The sequence below is a fragment of the Xyrauchen texanus genome, chromosome 20 (assembly GCF_025860055.1).
Source record: "Xyrauchen texanus isolate HMW12.3.18 chromosome 20, RBS_HiC_50CHRs, whole genome shotgun sequence".
Classification (NCBI taxonomy): domain Eukaryota; kingdom Metazoa; phylum Chordata; class Actinopteri; order Cypriniformes; family Catostomidae; genus Xyrauchen; species Xyrauchen texanus.
Genome location: NC_068295.1, coordinates 12,024,130 through 12,042,413, shown reverse-complemented (window position 1 = coordinate 12,042,413; position 18,284 = coordinate 12,024,130). Strand labels below are relative to the sequence as shown.

Genomic DNA, 18,284 nt, shown 5'->3' with positions numbered 1-18,284 from the left:
TCTAATATAAATAAATAAAAATAGTTATAGACTGATATATCAACTAGGCCAAATAATCAGTCAATATTCTGACAATATAAGATTATCTGCACGGTCAAAATAGAATACAGCAAATTATTTAATTGGCCGATAAAATTATATTATCCAAGTATAACATAATAATAATAACATTTTAAGTTGATTTGGTAAATACTGTATAAAGCTAGTGTTCCATTTGTGTAGAAAAAAAACAATGTTGGCTGACAACAAAATTTAAACTTAAATATAAGACTTAAAAACAACAATGAAGTTGGGTTAAATTTACAATCATTATCTATCTCAGAAAGACTAAAGAAAAATAAGATAAAAACCTAGCATTTTTATTTACACATTTTGGGTATAAATCCATAGCTAAAGCAGTAGGTAACACAAATGTAGGTTTGTAAGTAATGACCTGCTTGATGCTGAGCAGGGACGGTTCCCCTGCAGGCCTTTGCTCGAGTCGCAGTTTGAGGCACTCGTGAATGACGTTTAGCAGCACACGACAAAGCACCAAGAAGGCCGGCCGGAATGAGGGCAGGTCCATGTCCATAAGCTCCTCCCATGATACCCGTCCTGAACCCGCATCCTCCTGACCGCCCAGGTGACGGGATAGCTCAGGAAGGTAGTCACAGTGCAAAGAACATCCTGGGATCGCCGACAACTACCAGGAACATTGTAACGAGAACATGATTAAAGACATTTTCTTGTGAACATAAAAAAAAGAAGACATCGACCTCAAAGCCAATGCTCAATATTACATATGCATATACAGATGCATTGCAATACTGCTCAGTAATGAAAGGAAACAAAGCACATGAGCTACTGTATGTTTACATGCACAGATTGGTCAATTGATATCCATTTAATATTTAATAAACATAAATTACACATTTTCATACCTCAAACGTGAATTTGGAAGCCGTATTGAATTGCATTATTGCTCTTACTATAGTCTAAAGCTGACTACACAACAAAATGTCCAAGTATTGTCACTTAAGACCTTATTTTCCTCATAAATTCAAAAATCCCATTATAAAAAACACATAAGAAAATCCTGAGGGAACCCGTGTTGAATTTGACATCAGGGTTTACCTACAAATTGATGTCAAGGCTGAACAGCTCTATTGCAAAGGAAATGTTATTTGTATCAAGCTCAATCAGATGCATGTAATCATAGTTATGGAATAACATCCACTCAAACATGCATCCAAACAACCAAAATTACTATTAAGCCAAAAGAAACATCTCCCATCTTCCTCTATGTCTCACATTCAGAACCAAACCAATGTCCTTCCAGGAACTAGAAGTTCTACAGATGTTCTCTCACCTCTTGAGCCGACATGTGACTCAACAGTGCAGTTCTGGACCTCTGTAGCGATCGGTCCATAAGCTTGTGCAGTCTGAGGATCAGTTTACGCAGTCCCATTTGTTTAAGTGCCTTATCCACAAATGGCCTATAGATGGCGGTGGGACAGTACTGGGTCTCACTGTCCTGTGGGAGGAACTCCTCTTCCGACATGAGGCGTGAAAACTTTGGCGTGAGGCAGGGCGACTGCTCTCCGTTGCTAGCTGCCCCACTAAAGGTCCTTTCCTCCCCATCGTTTTCCGTGGTGAAGGTAGCGGTAGACTCAGTCTCATCCTCATCCACATCCTCGTCCTCGTGTGAGCATCGAGGTGAGGGGATCTCAAAGACAGGCCAGCCGATGCGGGAAAGTTCCCTTAGGCCCAGCACGGTGCCCATCACTCGCAACTTCTGATTGAGGTCCTGAGTAATGTTGAGCCACAGGCAGAGCGCCTGCACTCTGCCCTGGAAATCTCGGGCAGCATACTTCTCATAGTCTTTCTGCAGTGTTTGCAGAGATGGGTACAGAGCTTCCACCGACTCCAACAGCGACATGACTCGCTTCACCTGATCAAAGGCGATTCGTTGCCTTTGCAGGTGCTCTCTGCACTCCAATGCTGAAGAAAAAGGAGCAGCAGCATCGACCTTGCCCCACGATGTGGAGGAGGTGCTGAAACTAAAAGGATCATTTCTGCAGTTGGTTTCTCCAGGACAGGAGTTGCTCTGTTCTGTTGTGAGGTTGCAGTCATGCTCGACTAGGCTGCTATAGTCCACTTTGAAGTGCAGTACCTCGTTGATGATGTCAGGTATGGCTTGGCGGGCGGTGTACAGGTACAGGTCCTGCTCCGTGATGCTACGGCGGGCGTGCCAGGCTTGTAACTCCAGCCAGATAACCTCATTGTTCTGGCCCATGAAGGCTGTGTTCTCCAGGCCTCTCTGTTCCTTCTCTTTCTTCTTGGATGACATGGAAGTGAGTTTGAGCAGGAGCCGCAGGGTCTCAAAGAACTTGAGGCGGTCTGCCGGACAGTCGGTGCGAGAGGTCTGCCGGTGGGTGCGCACAGGGAGCATGCCCAAGCTCAGGTAGGGCTTGCGGGGGTCCATGTTTCTAGAGCCAATGGTACTCGATTTAGAGACTGATTCGAGCATAAAGGAGCCCTCAAAGGTTTTTTTGCTATCTCGCTCGTTGGAGCGCTGGTTGAAGCGCTGCTTCTTCTCCTGCTTGTAACTGTGCTCCTCGGGAGGTTCAGCTGATCGGGCTCCCTCACGTTCTCTTTGGGACAATGGGCTGGAGGAACAGGGCTTCTCTGTAGATGACAGAAGAGATGCAAATTAGTGACCAACAACCAAACTAAACTGTTTTTTTAACAATTTTTAAAAGATTATTTTCCCGGTCTCATTTTACTTGGCATATCTCATATATGTCCTTGTTGTATAATGTGAAAGCAATACAAAAAACATGGCCAAAAAACCAAGACGTGGAGCTTTACAAAAGATTTATTTTGATATGCCTATGAGTCATAGGCCAATATATCAACCAGGCCGACGATACAATGCTCACTTGGCTGAAAATGTCACATGCATCAATTTTAAGGTCTTGAATGTACAACAGGTCATTTCAGAACCTTGGCTGTGCATCGCTAAGGTTAAAAGACATGCATATAAAGTAGGGCAGCACGGTTATAGAAAAATTTGAGCATCTTTTAAGCATTATATTGTATTGTACTTTAGATTGTAATAATGTTTGTTAAGGCAAATTATTAAATGTATATCTATGCTATACAATAAATGTAATTATTGCTAAATTACTGCTTAAATTATTAGTCCACATAAAGTAAATAATGTGGCATATTCAATACTCAAACTTATTAAAAGCAGATTTAAATTGACCAAGTTAATCTAATTTTTTGCCTCAAGTGATTACACTTTGGAAATTAAAAACAGTCATTTGCTATCAGAGTTTCTGTGATTCATGAAAATTTTAAATCTACCAATACCAGCTGCATGGCAAATGGGTCTTATTAGAGCAGACGCGATAACGATGACTGTGATTCCTGAAATATGCTATTCATGCCATATTCTTTGTTGGCTACACTTAGAACAGTGAATTACTTTATTGCTATTTTATACAAATCACATTGGCCTACTTATTAACACAACAAAGCAAAACTGTTAAGTTTTTTTCTAAATTGTACAGAGAACTCGAGCAACGTGACAAACTCTCCCATTACAATGACTGCTGTCGCTCACTGTAGGTTTACGCTGAGAGCAGCATTTCGACGCAAGCTTATGACACTCCACACAATGTTCTGCACTCTTGCAAATGTTCTCATTAAAAACAAAGCTGTCTAATCAGCATAATAAATCAATTATTTACACCGCGTCTGTGCTTTGATTAGAACGGGAGCATTTTAGTTTTGTCCTGTTGCTCATTTGCAGTGTATTTAACATCTATGTTCAATCGGTGCAATATGCAATGAATAAAAGTGCTTTTCGCACTCGTTCTACAGCTTCTTTTCGCGTGTCAGGTGATGTTTTTTCAGTATTAATTTTCGTGTGCCACGAGAACAGAGCTAGGACATAAAGCAAGCATCTGGGCATTAAGACTGGTTAAAGCTTGTGCATTAGGACCAGTTGTCTTTACTGATAGGACAGAGGACTAATCGAAGCGGCTCTGATTGGCCATTGCCATATCATTGCTCAACGGACATGTTCGTGATTGGTTAGAATACTCAACCACTGTAAAAACACATTGTAAACAGAAACCATTGATGCAACATTAGCAGACTTAAATTGAACACTGTAATTGTCCGTTGTCACGATTACATAATCGTGGCAGCCATAATCATAATCCCAATTCGTTTTTCGATTAATTGTGCAGCCCTAAAATAAAGTTTCAAAAAGGTGCATTTACCTTTGCTCTTTGACACCTGGCTACTTCTCTGGTGTTTGTTGGACATGCGTTTGATCAGCCGGGGAGTCCGGGGAGGGGAGGTATCGTACAGAGTCTCCTCTTCCTGGCTGGGCTCATCCCAAGACTCATCCACCTCAGTGTTCTCCTGGGACACATATTTGGATGAGTTCCCCGGCCTGCACAGGAAACAAATGTGACAAGATTATGCCATAATGCAGCAATGAACTTAACAGGCACTCCAGGCTCAGCATGTATTTGCCAAAATCCACTGTGTAAACCTTATGCTACATGGAGTCTACACTGGAAGTGACTCACGACAAGCTACAACAGCCTGAGATTATACATACTGCAAGTGTTCAGACTGCATATCACTTAAGAATGTTCACTAACCACAAACCAAGCAGCTGTAAACTCGAGGCCAGACTTCTGCACTTTGTGTGTGGCAGTCTGTTGCAGCTGTGTAGTTTTTTGTTTCTTTATTTATTTCTAGTCGCCTTCTCTCATATTCCTTTATTGTTTTGTGTTGTATAAAAAATGTGTTCTACGTTTCTGCTGTAACACTTAAATTTCCACTTGGGGATGAATAAACTAGTATGTGTCCTACTTTTATTTTTAACAGACACACTAAAATTGACTTCACATAGTCCAATTCAAAATAGGAAAACAAGTAAACATAATGCTTATAAATATATAAGTTCATAATGGTTCAAGTAGTATGCCACAGATCATAAACATCACTAGCTGGCTTTGATGTAATGGTCAGATGTTACTTATATTTGTGACAAATAAATCCATATCTAAATATATGTTAGGCCTAATTGTAAGTAAAATCCCATGAAACCTTTTATCCCGCAGACAAAGAAACCAACCAAATGGACGGCATTTGCTAGTGTGTGTGTGGGGGGTCTAGTGAGGGATCACTTTCACAATGGGGTCAGACTTTGGTTGAGTCAATCTGGGATTTCACTCACAAAGTGCACAGAGCAAAGCCAGAGTCATCCATCTGCCCCTTACACACACATCTGTTCCAAATCCCAGTGAGCTTTCTCTGGAGGCAGCATTTTAAGACATCACAAGCACGCTCCCAACGCAAAGGCAGTTCCAAAACATAGGTATCTTAATTATGCTGCCTCATAAGTTACCTCGTTTTGGACAAATTTTAAGGTAGCATCGTATCTATCCTTCCTTGGTTAGGCGATCCCAGAATGCAATGTGATGAGCTCGATGGAAAAATAAATCCAAGATGGTGGACGACAGATGACGTCACTGTGAAATTGTTCCAGATCGCTAATTTAAAATTGATATAAGTTTGACAATTTGTCTACGGTGGGTAAGAGACCATCTGAAAAGTCCACACATTGTGCAAAAATGTGGGGGATATGGTTAGGGGCTGTGTAGAGGCACCTATGTAGAGCTCCTCTACACAGCAGAGTCTCTTATGAGGCATCATTTCAGTAAGGATGCTGCCATTGAAGACAGCAGCCTATGTAGGCAGGAGACAGCAAGGCAGCTCACTAAGTTTTGGAACAGTGCCATAAAAATCACCAAGTCCCTCAGGGAGTCTCCAGACCACCCCCAAGTCTGTCAGAATTACTGCATGCCAGAACATTCAGCCCGATACCACCATCACTGCTGCCATTTAACATATGGACACCACCCAAAAACATTTACATTTCTAAAGGAGAACGTAAAAGGTTTCTGCACCATTAATCCAATATGGATGTGCAAAACTACTTTTCAAAATCTACTAGTTGCTGAGTTGCATGAATGACTAGTTGGTCCTGTATAATTAGAACCAACTAGTCATTCAGTCAACCAGTTTCTGGTTCATCTGGCCCTGATCAGCCAGATTAATTGGGAGGCTTTTTATACAAGAAATGCAGCAGTATATTATTTAAGGAATGTTCGGGCCCAACACAAGTCACTGTTACAGTAAGACACTTACAATGGAGGTGAAGGAAGCCAGGCCATAAGCATTCAATTACACAGTTTCAAAAATACAGCCACAATATTGTGATGCACATTCGTTAGAACTTAGAACAATCTCGATTCTGATTCCTAAACCCCAAAATCAATCTTACAATTTATGCAGCAACTCTCTACAACGCAAGTAAATCACTTGCATATGCAGATATTTTTCACACTATGAGACTAAAAATGCCTGTGATTAGCCACTGACTGGTAAACTTTCAGATTTAATTGACTAGTTATTGAGTAGTATTGTGGCAAAGAAGTTCATCACAGAGATCCTTTCACTGCCTGATGAGAGTAAAAGTTTGGTTTGACTCATTCGGTGTCTCCAGAGGAGACACCAAGCAATACATATGTCTTTGAATAATGTCTCTTTTAATGCCCTTTCAGTTCATTACAATCAGTTGTTGATAAAAAAAATAAAAATAAAAAAAAAACCACATTTAATTAGAATCACAAATAGCACGGATGCGCTAAAGAAATAGTGTGCGTCCTCTCTCGTTAATGTGCGCCCACTGGCTGATGGTGGTAGTTCAAAAGACACCATCTTAAGACATCAGATTAAGCATGTGTCTACATATCAATGTAAATACTTGTAAATAGTACAAATTATGCATGTAAACAATATATATGTAACAACAAATATGCCATTTCAAGACATTTATTGATGCAATAGACTGAATTTGAAAACTTTTCAAAAGTTAAAATGTGAACAATATGACGAAAAACGAATGAAAATATAATTTTCCAAATTGTATCAAAAAGGGTTACCTAGAAGATCCCTTTATAATTAAAAGGATTACCTGAAAGAAATTTTCTTTCATATATAGGCAAAATGGACATTGTAACCAAAATATACCCATATGAATCGAAATGAAACCAGAATTAAAAATCCTGCATCAATACACATCCCTAATCATGACCCTTTCCTATTATACACACTGCATGGTCACACTGCATGTAATTTGATGGGTGTCCCTTTTCAATAACAAACATGTCAATGACATCATTTCCAAAGGTTCAACCACTGAGACTGCTGGAGTAAAGTCCAAATACCTTTGCAAATTAAGCACTGATTGTGTAATGTTCCCATAGCTTCTCTCTGAGCAAATTCTACCATAGGTAAATGATGTCTGCAAAGAAAGCAAAATAGTTGCACGCATGCTGCATCATTATTGTGCAAAAATGTAGTTCAAGCAGCCAAGTGAAATCCAGAACAACCTTCTGGGAGAGTGACAGACTATTTGTGTTTGAAGGCGCAGCTCTGGGCAGAGCCTAACTGTGACCAAACCCTTAAGGAATGACAGAGGAAATGCTGAAATCACTCCGGCACTGGCTGTTTGTTTTGTTGTCATGACGCATCATCACTGAATGCTGCTTAAGCACTTGAGCGGAAAAGTCTAGAGAATTCAGCCTCAGTGCTATCAGCCTGTTGAAAGACATCCAACCTGGGGGAACATCAAGCCCTTACCACACACAAAAGCAACAGGGTGTTGATTTACGATAGCATATGGAGCTCGGGTCCACTGCATAGCGTGTCTAAGTTTATCAAGAATGGACTATACAGCAGTGGAATGTAAAAGCCTTTGACCAGGGCCATAAACAGTGCTGACCACATCTGTCTCGCTGCAGCAGTGGCCAGTAAACTCTGACCCCACCCGCCACTGGAGTCATTGTCGGAGCTTGCAGTGTTCCATTGTGTGCGAGCAGCATGTGGTCGAGTCTCGGCATCCAATGGCTGGTTGCAGCTAGCGAAAGGCTCTGTTAAAAACATAATCTCTTCATACTTTCACCATTTTGAAGATATTTGTATACTCTTAGATGTTTATGAATTTACCCTTAAATTGCTTAAAAAGAATAAAACAAAGTTATGTGCATTTTCTAAGTACAGGCTAGGTAATGATCATAAGCAGAGAATGGAAATAAACAGATTCATTTTTCAAAGGATGTTTCAAAGGAGGCAAAACCAGAGAGAACACCATGTCACCGACAGCATGGAACAAATAATCCGTCATGCCACTAACTTATGTAACTTTGACATGAGGCCTTGCTACCACTAGCATGTGCACACACATTCACACAATACTTTCACTAAAAAAATTCCCTGATGAGCTACTGATTGATTCATTGATTGAGGCCCTGCAAGACACACTTAGGGCCTGATTGGAGAACAGTGCCTCTGTCTCCATTCAGTTACTAACATAGCTCCACACATGACTTTTTCCCCCAAGTACACTGAAAATATGCCCAAAGACATTGTTAGTAACCAACTTCTATTGCCTATGATGTACTCTAGAGTTCATGATGTCATGTAATTGATATTTAATATTGCCTAATAAGACAAGAGGCTTCAATCTTTTTAAAGCACAAGTGCAATGGCTCTGGATTCACTTGAGCCTAAAAACTAATTTTGTTTGTTTTCAAAATAGGGAATATAGTTAGGGAATATTTCCTATTATACAACAATTAGTTTAAGTCCTCGAATCTTATTGGGGCGAGAGACGTTCCATCATGAAGCACTGGGACACTTTGTGGCGTTCCAAATTTGTAAGAACAGATAGATGATTAATCCCTGTGATGTTAAACATTTGAGCCAGCAGGTGGCAACAAAAGACCATCTTGTGAGTGCTAGGAGAGAGTTGAGCAACTGTGTGTCATCAGTCAGTGTACAAATTTCTTTGAAATCACCCGGAATTGTCTCACACTATGATCGCTCAGATTACTACTATCCAATAGCTGAGAAACAGAGTACAACTAACAGCTTCAGCATTACTGCTGATAGTACTGACAGTGTAATCAAGCATGCTCAGGGCGCCTAGCTGATATGAGTTGGGAGAAGACATAAAATTTCAACATGCGGGTGAGATGTGTAGGTGTCAAAATAAGTTTCACAAGAAACTGGCATTCTCCATGTAATCTCTTCAACATCAAAACACTTGAACGTGCATGAAATACTGGTAGGATAATTCAGATAGCACATTTGGCAGCATCACTCCAAGATTGGAGCGTATTACTATCACACTACAGCTGAGGAATAGAGTTAAACTATCAGACACAGGTAATTACACACTCAGTCACTCACTCACGCACTCTCTCTCTCTTGTACACGCACGCACGCACGCACGCACGCGCACGCACACACACACACACACACACACACACACACACAAACACACAAACACACAAACACACAAACACACAAACACACACAAACACAGGTCCTTGTTTCTTCAATAACTTCTGAGAAACAGCCAAAGCTGTCATTACAAGGTCTAAAGTGTGGTTTTCAAAATTAGTAACGGAGGCTTGGGCACATCTTTCAAACTAGAAATGCCAAATAGATCCTGTGGTGTAAGTAGTTCAACACACAAGAGCCAGTCCTAAGTAGGTCTGAAACGATTAGTCGAAGTTATCTGCAACATTTTCATTGTTGAATAGTTGTTTGATCTCATTTAACGTAATATGAGATCACATTAAACTCTGATGATGTGCGAGAGCAGCACTGAAGCTCGCACCTGACTGAGGAGAGGAAGAAAACAGCTCACAGTCCAGATGCACTCTAAACTTTCAAAACAGCTTCAGGTGATGTAGATCGCAAAGTATTAAGGAATTATAATGCAAAAATACAAAATAAGTAAATACAGAAGCACTCTCGTTGTGGAATAAGTGGAGCCAGAGTTCTAAAGGAAACACCCCGGTGCTACATCTTAAAAGAAGTTATATTTCATGTGTTATAGCTTTATAAAAGTTCAAATAATATGGAAACAGATCATGTAAATAAAAAACTCAGAAACTGGCATTTTTCTGTGCAGTCAGCGCCTCTTCTATGAGTTGTGCAAATGTCCCGATCTAAGGGGAGAGATTAAAATTGTAAAAAAAAAAAAAATTGGATTTAAAGATGGATTGAAGTGAACAAAAAGGTGAGACAGGGTAGTCTTCACCCCATTATACACTGCAACAAAATATGTTTTTGATTTGATTTTTATCTGAGAATCTTGAATATAATATCAAAAATATAAATATCTTAAAATCCATGCATTTAACTGACAAGCACTTGCTTTTAGAGAATAGATCTTGAATATAAGTACATTTTGTCTTTACTGCACTTGCAGAAGTATAACCAAGTGAAAAAAATACACTTTTATATAAATATATCTCATATGTTGATTCTCAAGTAAATGTATCTAGTTAAGGATTTTTAGACCATTTTAAATGGAAAATAAGACAAAAACCTTTGATAACAATAGGATTTTTGCAGTGAATTTCTTTACTGAATTAAACGTAATAAAGTATTTTTCCCTTTAATTCAGTGAATGTCATTTAGAGGTATTTTTAAAGGATGATTTTGTCCTCTTTATTGTTAGTAAGCACGTTTAATACAACCTTTTAAGTCGGGACACAAGCTGAATAATCGGTTAAGAGCTAATGATTAATCGTTGCAATAATCGCTGAATAGTCTAATAATCGTTCGATTAATCAACTATCAAAATATTTGTAAGTTGCAGCCATGGTCCTTAGTAGCAATTAGGATTTTTACAGCCGATGATACCGATCTTTTCACCTTTTATCAAGATCTCTGTCATAACTGGCTATATGTAAGCTTTCTGTACAAGGTCACTTTTAAATTAATGTTCCTCTTCCTAATAATATCACTTTGCCTAGTTTTTGTTGACAAAAAGAATTTAAAAATGTTTTAAAGGCTTATTAAAAAAGCCTAACTTAAGTATAGGCTAACAAATTATTCTCTATATAAAGACAGATAGCCCTATAAAACTCAGAGTCAAACTGATAACCCACAGGTGCAAATAAATTCCTTCCCTACGTTGTCATTTAGATGGACGTTTGTATTAATAGTTTATTTTTCACTTGTTGCTGCTTGAACTATAATGAGGGAACACATGTTCTCTCACTAGGGCAAGAGATGAAAGAGTGCATGTTTCTGGACTCTACAGGTGCTACTTTTGTTAGTGTCGTTTAATCGGGAGATATTTAATAAATATGTTTGAAATACACCACATCTTGTAACTCGCATTATTACTGAGATGTCTATGCACTAAAAGTTAAAATTTTTCCCTGCGTGCATTTTCTTTGGGGTTTCTGAAGGTTGAAGCATCCAGGATACATATGCCAAACAACCATTTTAAGCAGTACACTTCTACAAATACAAATCTACAGCAAAGACAATTAAACTTTTGTACAGCGCCCCTTCTCAAACAATTCCTGTCTATTCCTACACGTGACGCGTGACTTTACCAATGAGCTTACGTCATCCCTCTCATTAGCGCAGGTCACAGAGATGCACGGAAGTGAACATTTGTAGTTATTGGTTTGTTTCATTTGGGTTCAGAAGAAATGTATTTGTCGACAGAAGTCGTGTGTGTTATTTTGATGCACTCTAAATATGCATTTTGGACCGTCCAAAAATGTAGTACATTCACTTTATCGTTTAAAGGAGGAATCCTGAAATGAAATCCTAAAAATCTTAAATTGTATTTCCTGTGATCAAATATATACCTTTTATGCACTGCATGATAAAAGCATCTACCAAATGCACAAATGTAACCATGTACACTGGTTGCCCTGACCTAGCAAAATCAAATTGGAGACACCATTTACTGATCGTACATCCAATTATCAGCCAGATTCTGTCTCCACACCAAATCCAGAAACTATTTTGTTCCTGTACATTTTCCTTAACTGAAAACTCCTCAAGTACTGCACTTTGAGGTTTCATCATGTTGCCGTGAATCCTTATCATCCCAGTGTTTGTGCAGTTCCTCATACAACACACTGCAAAGAAAGCCTCAGCAAGAAAACATTGTCTTCACGTTGCCTTTAATTGCATTGCTCAAACTTGATGAAATTACTTCTCTTGTAAATTAGTCTCTTATAAAGGCTGGTCACTTGCAAGACCTCTATAGGCACATTTAGGTCTATGATTCATTGCTGTAATTGTAGCCTATATAACCTAGGGAGAGTGAATGCCATGCTCTAATTTTAAAACAAACCACTTCCTTTGCTCTATTTTCCATCACACATCATATGTCACAGATTCATAAAGTATCATTTCCTGTGTCCACATAATGACCATTTGAGGCCACAGGACAGAATAAATGTGTGTGTAAGTGTGTGGGTGGGTGACAATAAGCCATACACATGCAAAAAAGAAAGGAATGTGTGTGTTGCATGAGGGTCCAATGACAAACCTTGTCTAGCCACCTTCTGCATAGAGGACTCAACAAGGGCAGCTTTTCTAATCTCCACCCCTGGTGCACACCCCAACAGTACAATTGAAAGCATAATGGAAGGTATTATGTGAGAAACAAAAGTTCTAGTTTTGGGAGTTTGGAAAAGCAATCGCTTCAGGTTGATGTGTTACATCTTCCTGTAGACAAGCTGAAAAGGGGACAATATGGGCTGAGCCTCTGCTGGGCAAAGAGATACAGGTGCCTGGCTAACATATAAACCCCAAACATACTAACTTCATAGCCTAAATAAAGAACTTAGTGGAAAGAGCAACCAGAACCATGAACAGAAAGGAACTAGAAACCCTTTTAAATTCAGTTTATATCTGTTGTTAAAAGGGATGAAAATTCAATGAACATTCTATTATTTATTCAGCCCTCATTTAGTTCCAAACACAAAACATCCCTTAACTTCTACAGCTGGGTGATATATTGCATTTTTAGGATATATTATAGATTATTTAGCCCAGTTGCCAGTATGAGATAAACCTACAGTGTGAATTTTGATTATTAAAATTTTTACCCACTCCTTATGTCACGACTCGTGAATATGAGATTGCTAAAACAGAGAAAGCCTATTTTAATAGTGTATCTTATTTAAATCTCAAAACTTTGATTCATTTCTGCAAATTGGTTCTTTCGAACTCTTGATTTCAGTTAATCGGTTCAAAGCGTAAAGATTAATTTGTGCCATCACTCAAAATGTTTTACTGAAGTCACTGTGTGACATTTTACATGCTTTTAAGTGTAAAGTATATAAAAAACAAAAGGTAACTTGCTGTTTATTAAAGGAATAATTCACCCCAAAACTAAAATTCTCTCATCATTTACTCACCCTCATGCCATTCCAGTCTTTCTTCAGCAGAACACAAACGAAGATTTTTGGAAGATTATTTCAATTCTGTAGGTCCATAAAATGCAAGTGAATGGGTGCCAATTTTTGAAGCTCCAAAAAGCACATATAGCCATCATAAAAGTAATCCATATGACTCCAGTGGATTAATTAATGCCTTCTGAAGCAAAACGCTAGGTGTATGTAAGGAATAAATATTTAAAACTTTTTTTACAAAACAATGTGGCCTCTCGCGTGACGTGAGGCCATTGGTCAGTTCAAGTAAGAACTGACATGTGAAATACGAGATAATACGAGAAAATACGGAAGCAGTGTTGTTTACAACAGAAGAGCATAGACATTCATATGGAGGCCTCATTCGGCTGCTTTGAATACGTCAACTGCGGCACCATCTTGGAATGGTCAACAAGGAGAGCTGTTTGAATCGGTTTGAATGCAAGTGAATGGAGAAGATGCCTCAGACCAAGCTCCTTGCTCAGACCACAGCATAAACTGCTTTTGGGTGGAACCAGTATTGTTGTCCATAGGAATAGCTGCTAATAAGGTATCTACATATTAATATATATTCTGAGGAGGCATACGCGCTTATGTTACACGAGAGGCAGTTTGAACTTCACTCTCATCAATGAGCTGGCCCGAAGCAAACATTTTGGTAAAATAAATGTTTTATATATTGATCTATTTCTTACACACACCTCGCGTTTCACTTCACTTCAGGAGACATTCATTAATCCACTGGAGTCATTGGATTACTTTTATAATGGCTATATGTGCTTTTTGGAGCTTATAAAATGTGGCACCCATTCACTTGCCTTTTAAGGACATACAAGGCTAGGATATTCTTCTAAAAATCTTTGTGTTTTGCTAAAGAAAGAGAGTCATACACATCTGGGATGATGAGAGAATTTAACTTTTTCGGTGAACTATTCCTTTAACTATACTATGCATTGTTACATAGGTGCGTATAAAAGAAAACTATTCAATATCATCATCTTCATTGTGATCATTTAGTGAAAATTTCACATATCAAAATGTGGGAAATATTGAGGTAATATTAAAATTAGAAAGGACAATCCAAAGATTTGCATCATGGACTATGCAGAGCAATAAATTTATGAGATCCAGTCATAAGTGCCTCCAGGATGCGAGGTCAACATTCTTTTAGTGTACCACATCCTGGAATTGAGGAATGTTTGCGGTCATAAATGAACAGGGATGGGATTTACAGCATGCAAAACAATGATATAAAATGTCAAAACCTCAGTTATGCATGTCACATTATGCAGCCATAATGGTGACAGATGATATGCTTGTTAACTGCAGAATAATGAAAAACAATCAATAACATTGATAATGTCTGATAACATACATCACAAAATCATACCTGTAAGGATTCCAATGCATTTGGAATCAACAACCATGAACTGATATACACAAGCTCTTAGGGTTGCCCTCGAGTCAACACACAAGGTCAAGAAATACTTTATTGCCACAGCGTGCAATTTCAACCTCTAAATGCCATGCACACTGATTTTAAAGCCCACCCCATGTTGATCCAGTTCACATGAACTGTACAGACAAGGGACATCATTGTCACCCTTATGCTGTTCCAAACCTGTATGAATTAATTTCTTTAATAGAACACAGAAGGAGATGTTAGGCAGAATGTTAGACTGCAGGCAACATTCATTTTCAATGTATGGAAAAAAGATGCAGTGAAAGTGATTGGTGACTGAGGCTAACATGCTGCCTTTTGTGTTCTGCATCAGAAGGAAAATTGATGACAGAATTTTCATTTTTGTGTGTAATATGCCTGAAGAACCCATGATAACATTCGTCATTGTGTATTCTAAAGAAGTTATCTCTGCCCTTAACACTTACTACTGAATTCAGCTTATTATGAAAATTGACTAGAAAAGCGAGGATGGCAGGAAAAGACATAACAAAGCATTCTTGAGAAGCTGTCTCCTGGGAGTTCAGAGTAAACACAGTCTGTGATGTTGCGTGGGGTCATAAGTGAAAAGACTATGAAAAAACACAATAGAAAACATTCTTCAGGCCTTTAAAGCAAAGTCTCATGCACAGAGCAGGGTGCAAACAACACTATCTGCCTCTGATCTGAAAATGAAGGACTTAAAGGGACAGTTCAACCAAAAATGAAAATTCTCTCATCATTTACTCACCCTCATGCCATCACATATGTGGATGACTTTATTTCATCTGCTCAACACAAATTAAGATTTTTAGAAGACTATTTCAGCTCTGTAGGTTCATACAATGAATGGTAGATAGACCTTTAAAGCTCCAAAAGTAATGAACTGTCCTTTTTTCTGTAAATCTCCATTTTCACTTTCAGAATGTGAAAGTGGAGGTTTATAGTAAAAAAGGATTTAATATTGATCTGTTTCTCACTCACAACTATCATATCACTTCAGAAGACATGGATTTAATCAATGGAGTCTTATGGATTACTTTTGTTCTGCATTTATTTGCTTTAGGAGCTTGAAAGTTCTAACAACCATTAACTTGGTTGAATAGACCAACAGATTTGAAATATTCTTATAAAAATATTTGTTCTGTGTTCAGCAGAAGAAAGTCATACACATCTGGGGTGGCATGAGGGTGAGTAAATGGTGAGATCATTTTAATTTTTGGGTGAACTATCTCTTTAAATGTAGAAGCTAAGATTTGACAGTAGGAGAGTGAGATAAAACACTAATTTATGACAGTACAACATGCACTGCAAACAAGCATTTGGCCATAGGCCACTCAAGAGATATGGGGGGATAAACTGCCAGAACAAGCTTTGCACTGCACCTAGGTCAAGGGGCAAAACACCAGTTCATAAGCAATATAAAAAAAATACATATAAACATAAAAATTACTCGACTACAACACTAGTGTTCCACGTCAAATCCGATCATTCCCGCTCAACTGTGCGCAAATTGGTTGTTTCTGGGAATTGCAAATCAAACATTTCCCCATCTTCCCAGTTGGTTGTGAGTGTGTCAGTCTGATTAGCAGGGCTCTTGATGAACCTGCTTGATATTGTCCATTCAATTATGTCTGTTGCTAACGGCTCAACGTCCTACTTTACTCGTTAACTTCTGAGTTCAGTCGTATGCGTGATATTTTGAGAATTCTGTGCAGAGTTTCTGAGAAATTATGCAGACAAACTTGAACCGATAACAAAAGTTTATAGTCTCACATAGACAATAGGACTGGACAGATTGTGATGCATCCATGCAACGCTGCCTTTAAACAATATACAAATCAAAAATGTTAGTAGTAGGATGCAGAAAGTGAAAAAAGGAACACACACACATTCCCGTAACTCGCGCGCTAGCTAAACACAATGATCTTGCAGACAGACGCACCTTTTCCACAGGTCCGTTTATTTCCATTAACGTTGAGCTTTTCCCACAGAAACAGATGCAAACATGCACACGCTTTCTTTGATGCAGCGATTTTCAACGCTTGGAAAAAGTTTGCAACTTTAATGTGAATTCTTGCTTAGTGTTGCACTGCAAAGCGGGCTCAATTTGTGGCAGGAAGCGGGTTGGAGCGGTTTCGCGCATGCGCACAAGTCGTACCCACTATTTTATCGATAGGAGCACTATTTGGCAGCGTGTCCAGATCCCGGCTGTGTAGTTGCGTAAAAGCATACAGACAGACAGAGACACATACATACATACTAAAAAAACTCAAACACGCATATGCACAAGCATTGGCTCTGATGCGCTTCTCGTACCTCATTTCATCCGGAGGCTCCATAACCGGTGCCGAATCGACTGAATGTTTCTCCTTTCACCAGTGCATGAATCAGAACATGTCCAGGAAAATACAGCTCGACTTCGCAAAGACAGGTGTGTGATACGAGTCCCGGTGCACACTTTCTTTCTCTATCCGTCTGCAGAGTTGAGGCTCGCCCGTGTGTGCACTGACGCCATGTTTCCAGCGAGCCGCTGATGAGGGAGTGACACACTCTACGGCAGCTCGTGCAGTACACGAGATCCGCCGCACCGCTGCCACCCACCGGATCACGGCCGCCCCGGTCAGTCGCACATAGGAACTGCAGAAAAACAGACCCCACAAAAGAGTAACGTTCCAGTCCTGAATGTGGCAGATCTGTATTTTTTGTTTGTTTTTTTTATTATTATTTTCTTATTTTCTTCTAGGGCACATGAGTGAAAGATTGATTTGTGTATACACACGGCAACATATTATTGTTATTATTGCTGCTTTTGTTGTTGTTAAAACATTGAATTATTAATAATAATAAACATTTATTGAGAACATTTAAAGAATATATTTTAAACTATGTGTTAAGTTCTTTTGTTAAGTGATTTGCATAAATTTGTATGAAATAATAAAATAATATTAGATTCACAGATATGAATTTTTTATGTCGATACGATTTTAACAAAAACATATGGGCAGATAATAATACCGATACTGATATTTTGTTACTTGGCTTATTTTGTCATCAGATCACTGTTTTACTTAGGAATGCTTAAAAATGTACAAAGAGGTACAAAAGCTTTTGCAATGTTCTAACAATAAATAATGTCCATTAAACATTGATCCATTGATTCCATTGATCTGTTGAATACATGACTGTCCAAAATGTAAAAAAAAAAAAAAAAAATACAACATTTAATAAATTGATAATTTTATGACATTTTTTTTTTTTTGTACTTCTAAAACATTTTTGCACTTCTATTTTTGCAGTTTAAAATGCAGCATTTTAAAGATTAGTCATCGCACAAATCCGTATTGCAATTTCAATCTTCATTTAATCAGTCATGCAGCATTAATAGATATTATACCGATATCCAGGGTTGGGGAGTAACGGAATACATGTAACTGGATTATGTATTTAAAATACAAAATATAAGTAACTTTATTCCACTACAGTTACAATTTAAATCATTGGTACTT

At 38.6% G+C, this 18,284-nt stretch overlaps 1 protein-coding gene across 5 annotated transcripts in view; it reads right to left on the bottom strand.

The window, feature by feature from the left end:
* The window catches only part of LOC127660677 (mitogen-activated protein kinase kinase kinase 4-like), a 39,870-nt gene extending 22,575 nt beyond the window's left edge, over positions 1 to 17,295 (bottom strand). For 4 of the 5 annotated variants that reach the window (XM_052151038.1, XM_052151040.1, XM_052151039.1 and 1 more), the window contains exons 1-4: positions 17,095 to 17,295; positions 4,275 to 4,450; positions 1,349 to 2,667; positions 434 to 682 (exon numbers count right to left, since the gene is read on the bottom strand). In XM_052151038.1, coding sequence (XP_052006998.1) covers positions 434 to 682; positions 1,349 to 2,667; positions 4,275 to 4,450; positions 17,095 to 17,117 — 1,767 coding nt within the window. In that variant the 5' untranslated portion in view covers positions 17,118 to 17,295. Of the gene's footprint in view, positions 1 to 433; positions 683 to 1,348; positions 2,668 to 4,274; positions 4,451 to 16,720; positions 16,868 to 17,094 lie in introns of those variants that run through there. The other variant, XM_052151042.1, reaches the window with a different exon arrangement.
* Between the last annotated feature and the right edge of the window lie 989 nt (positions 17,296 to 18,284).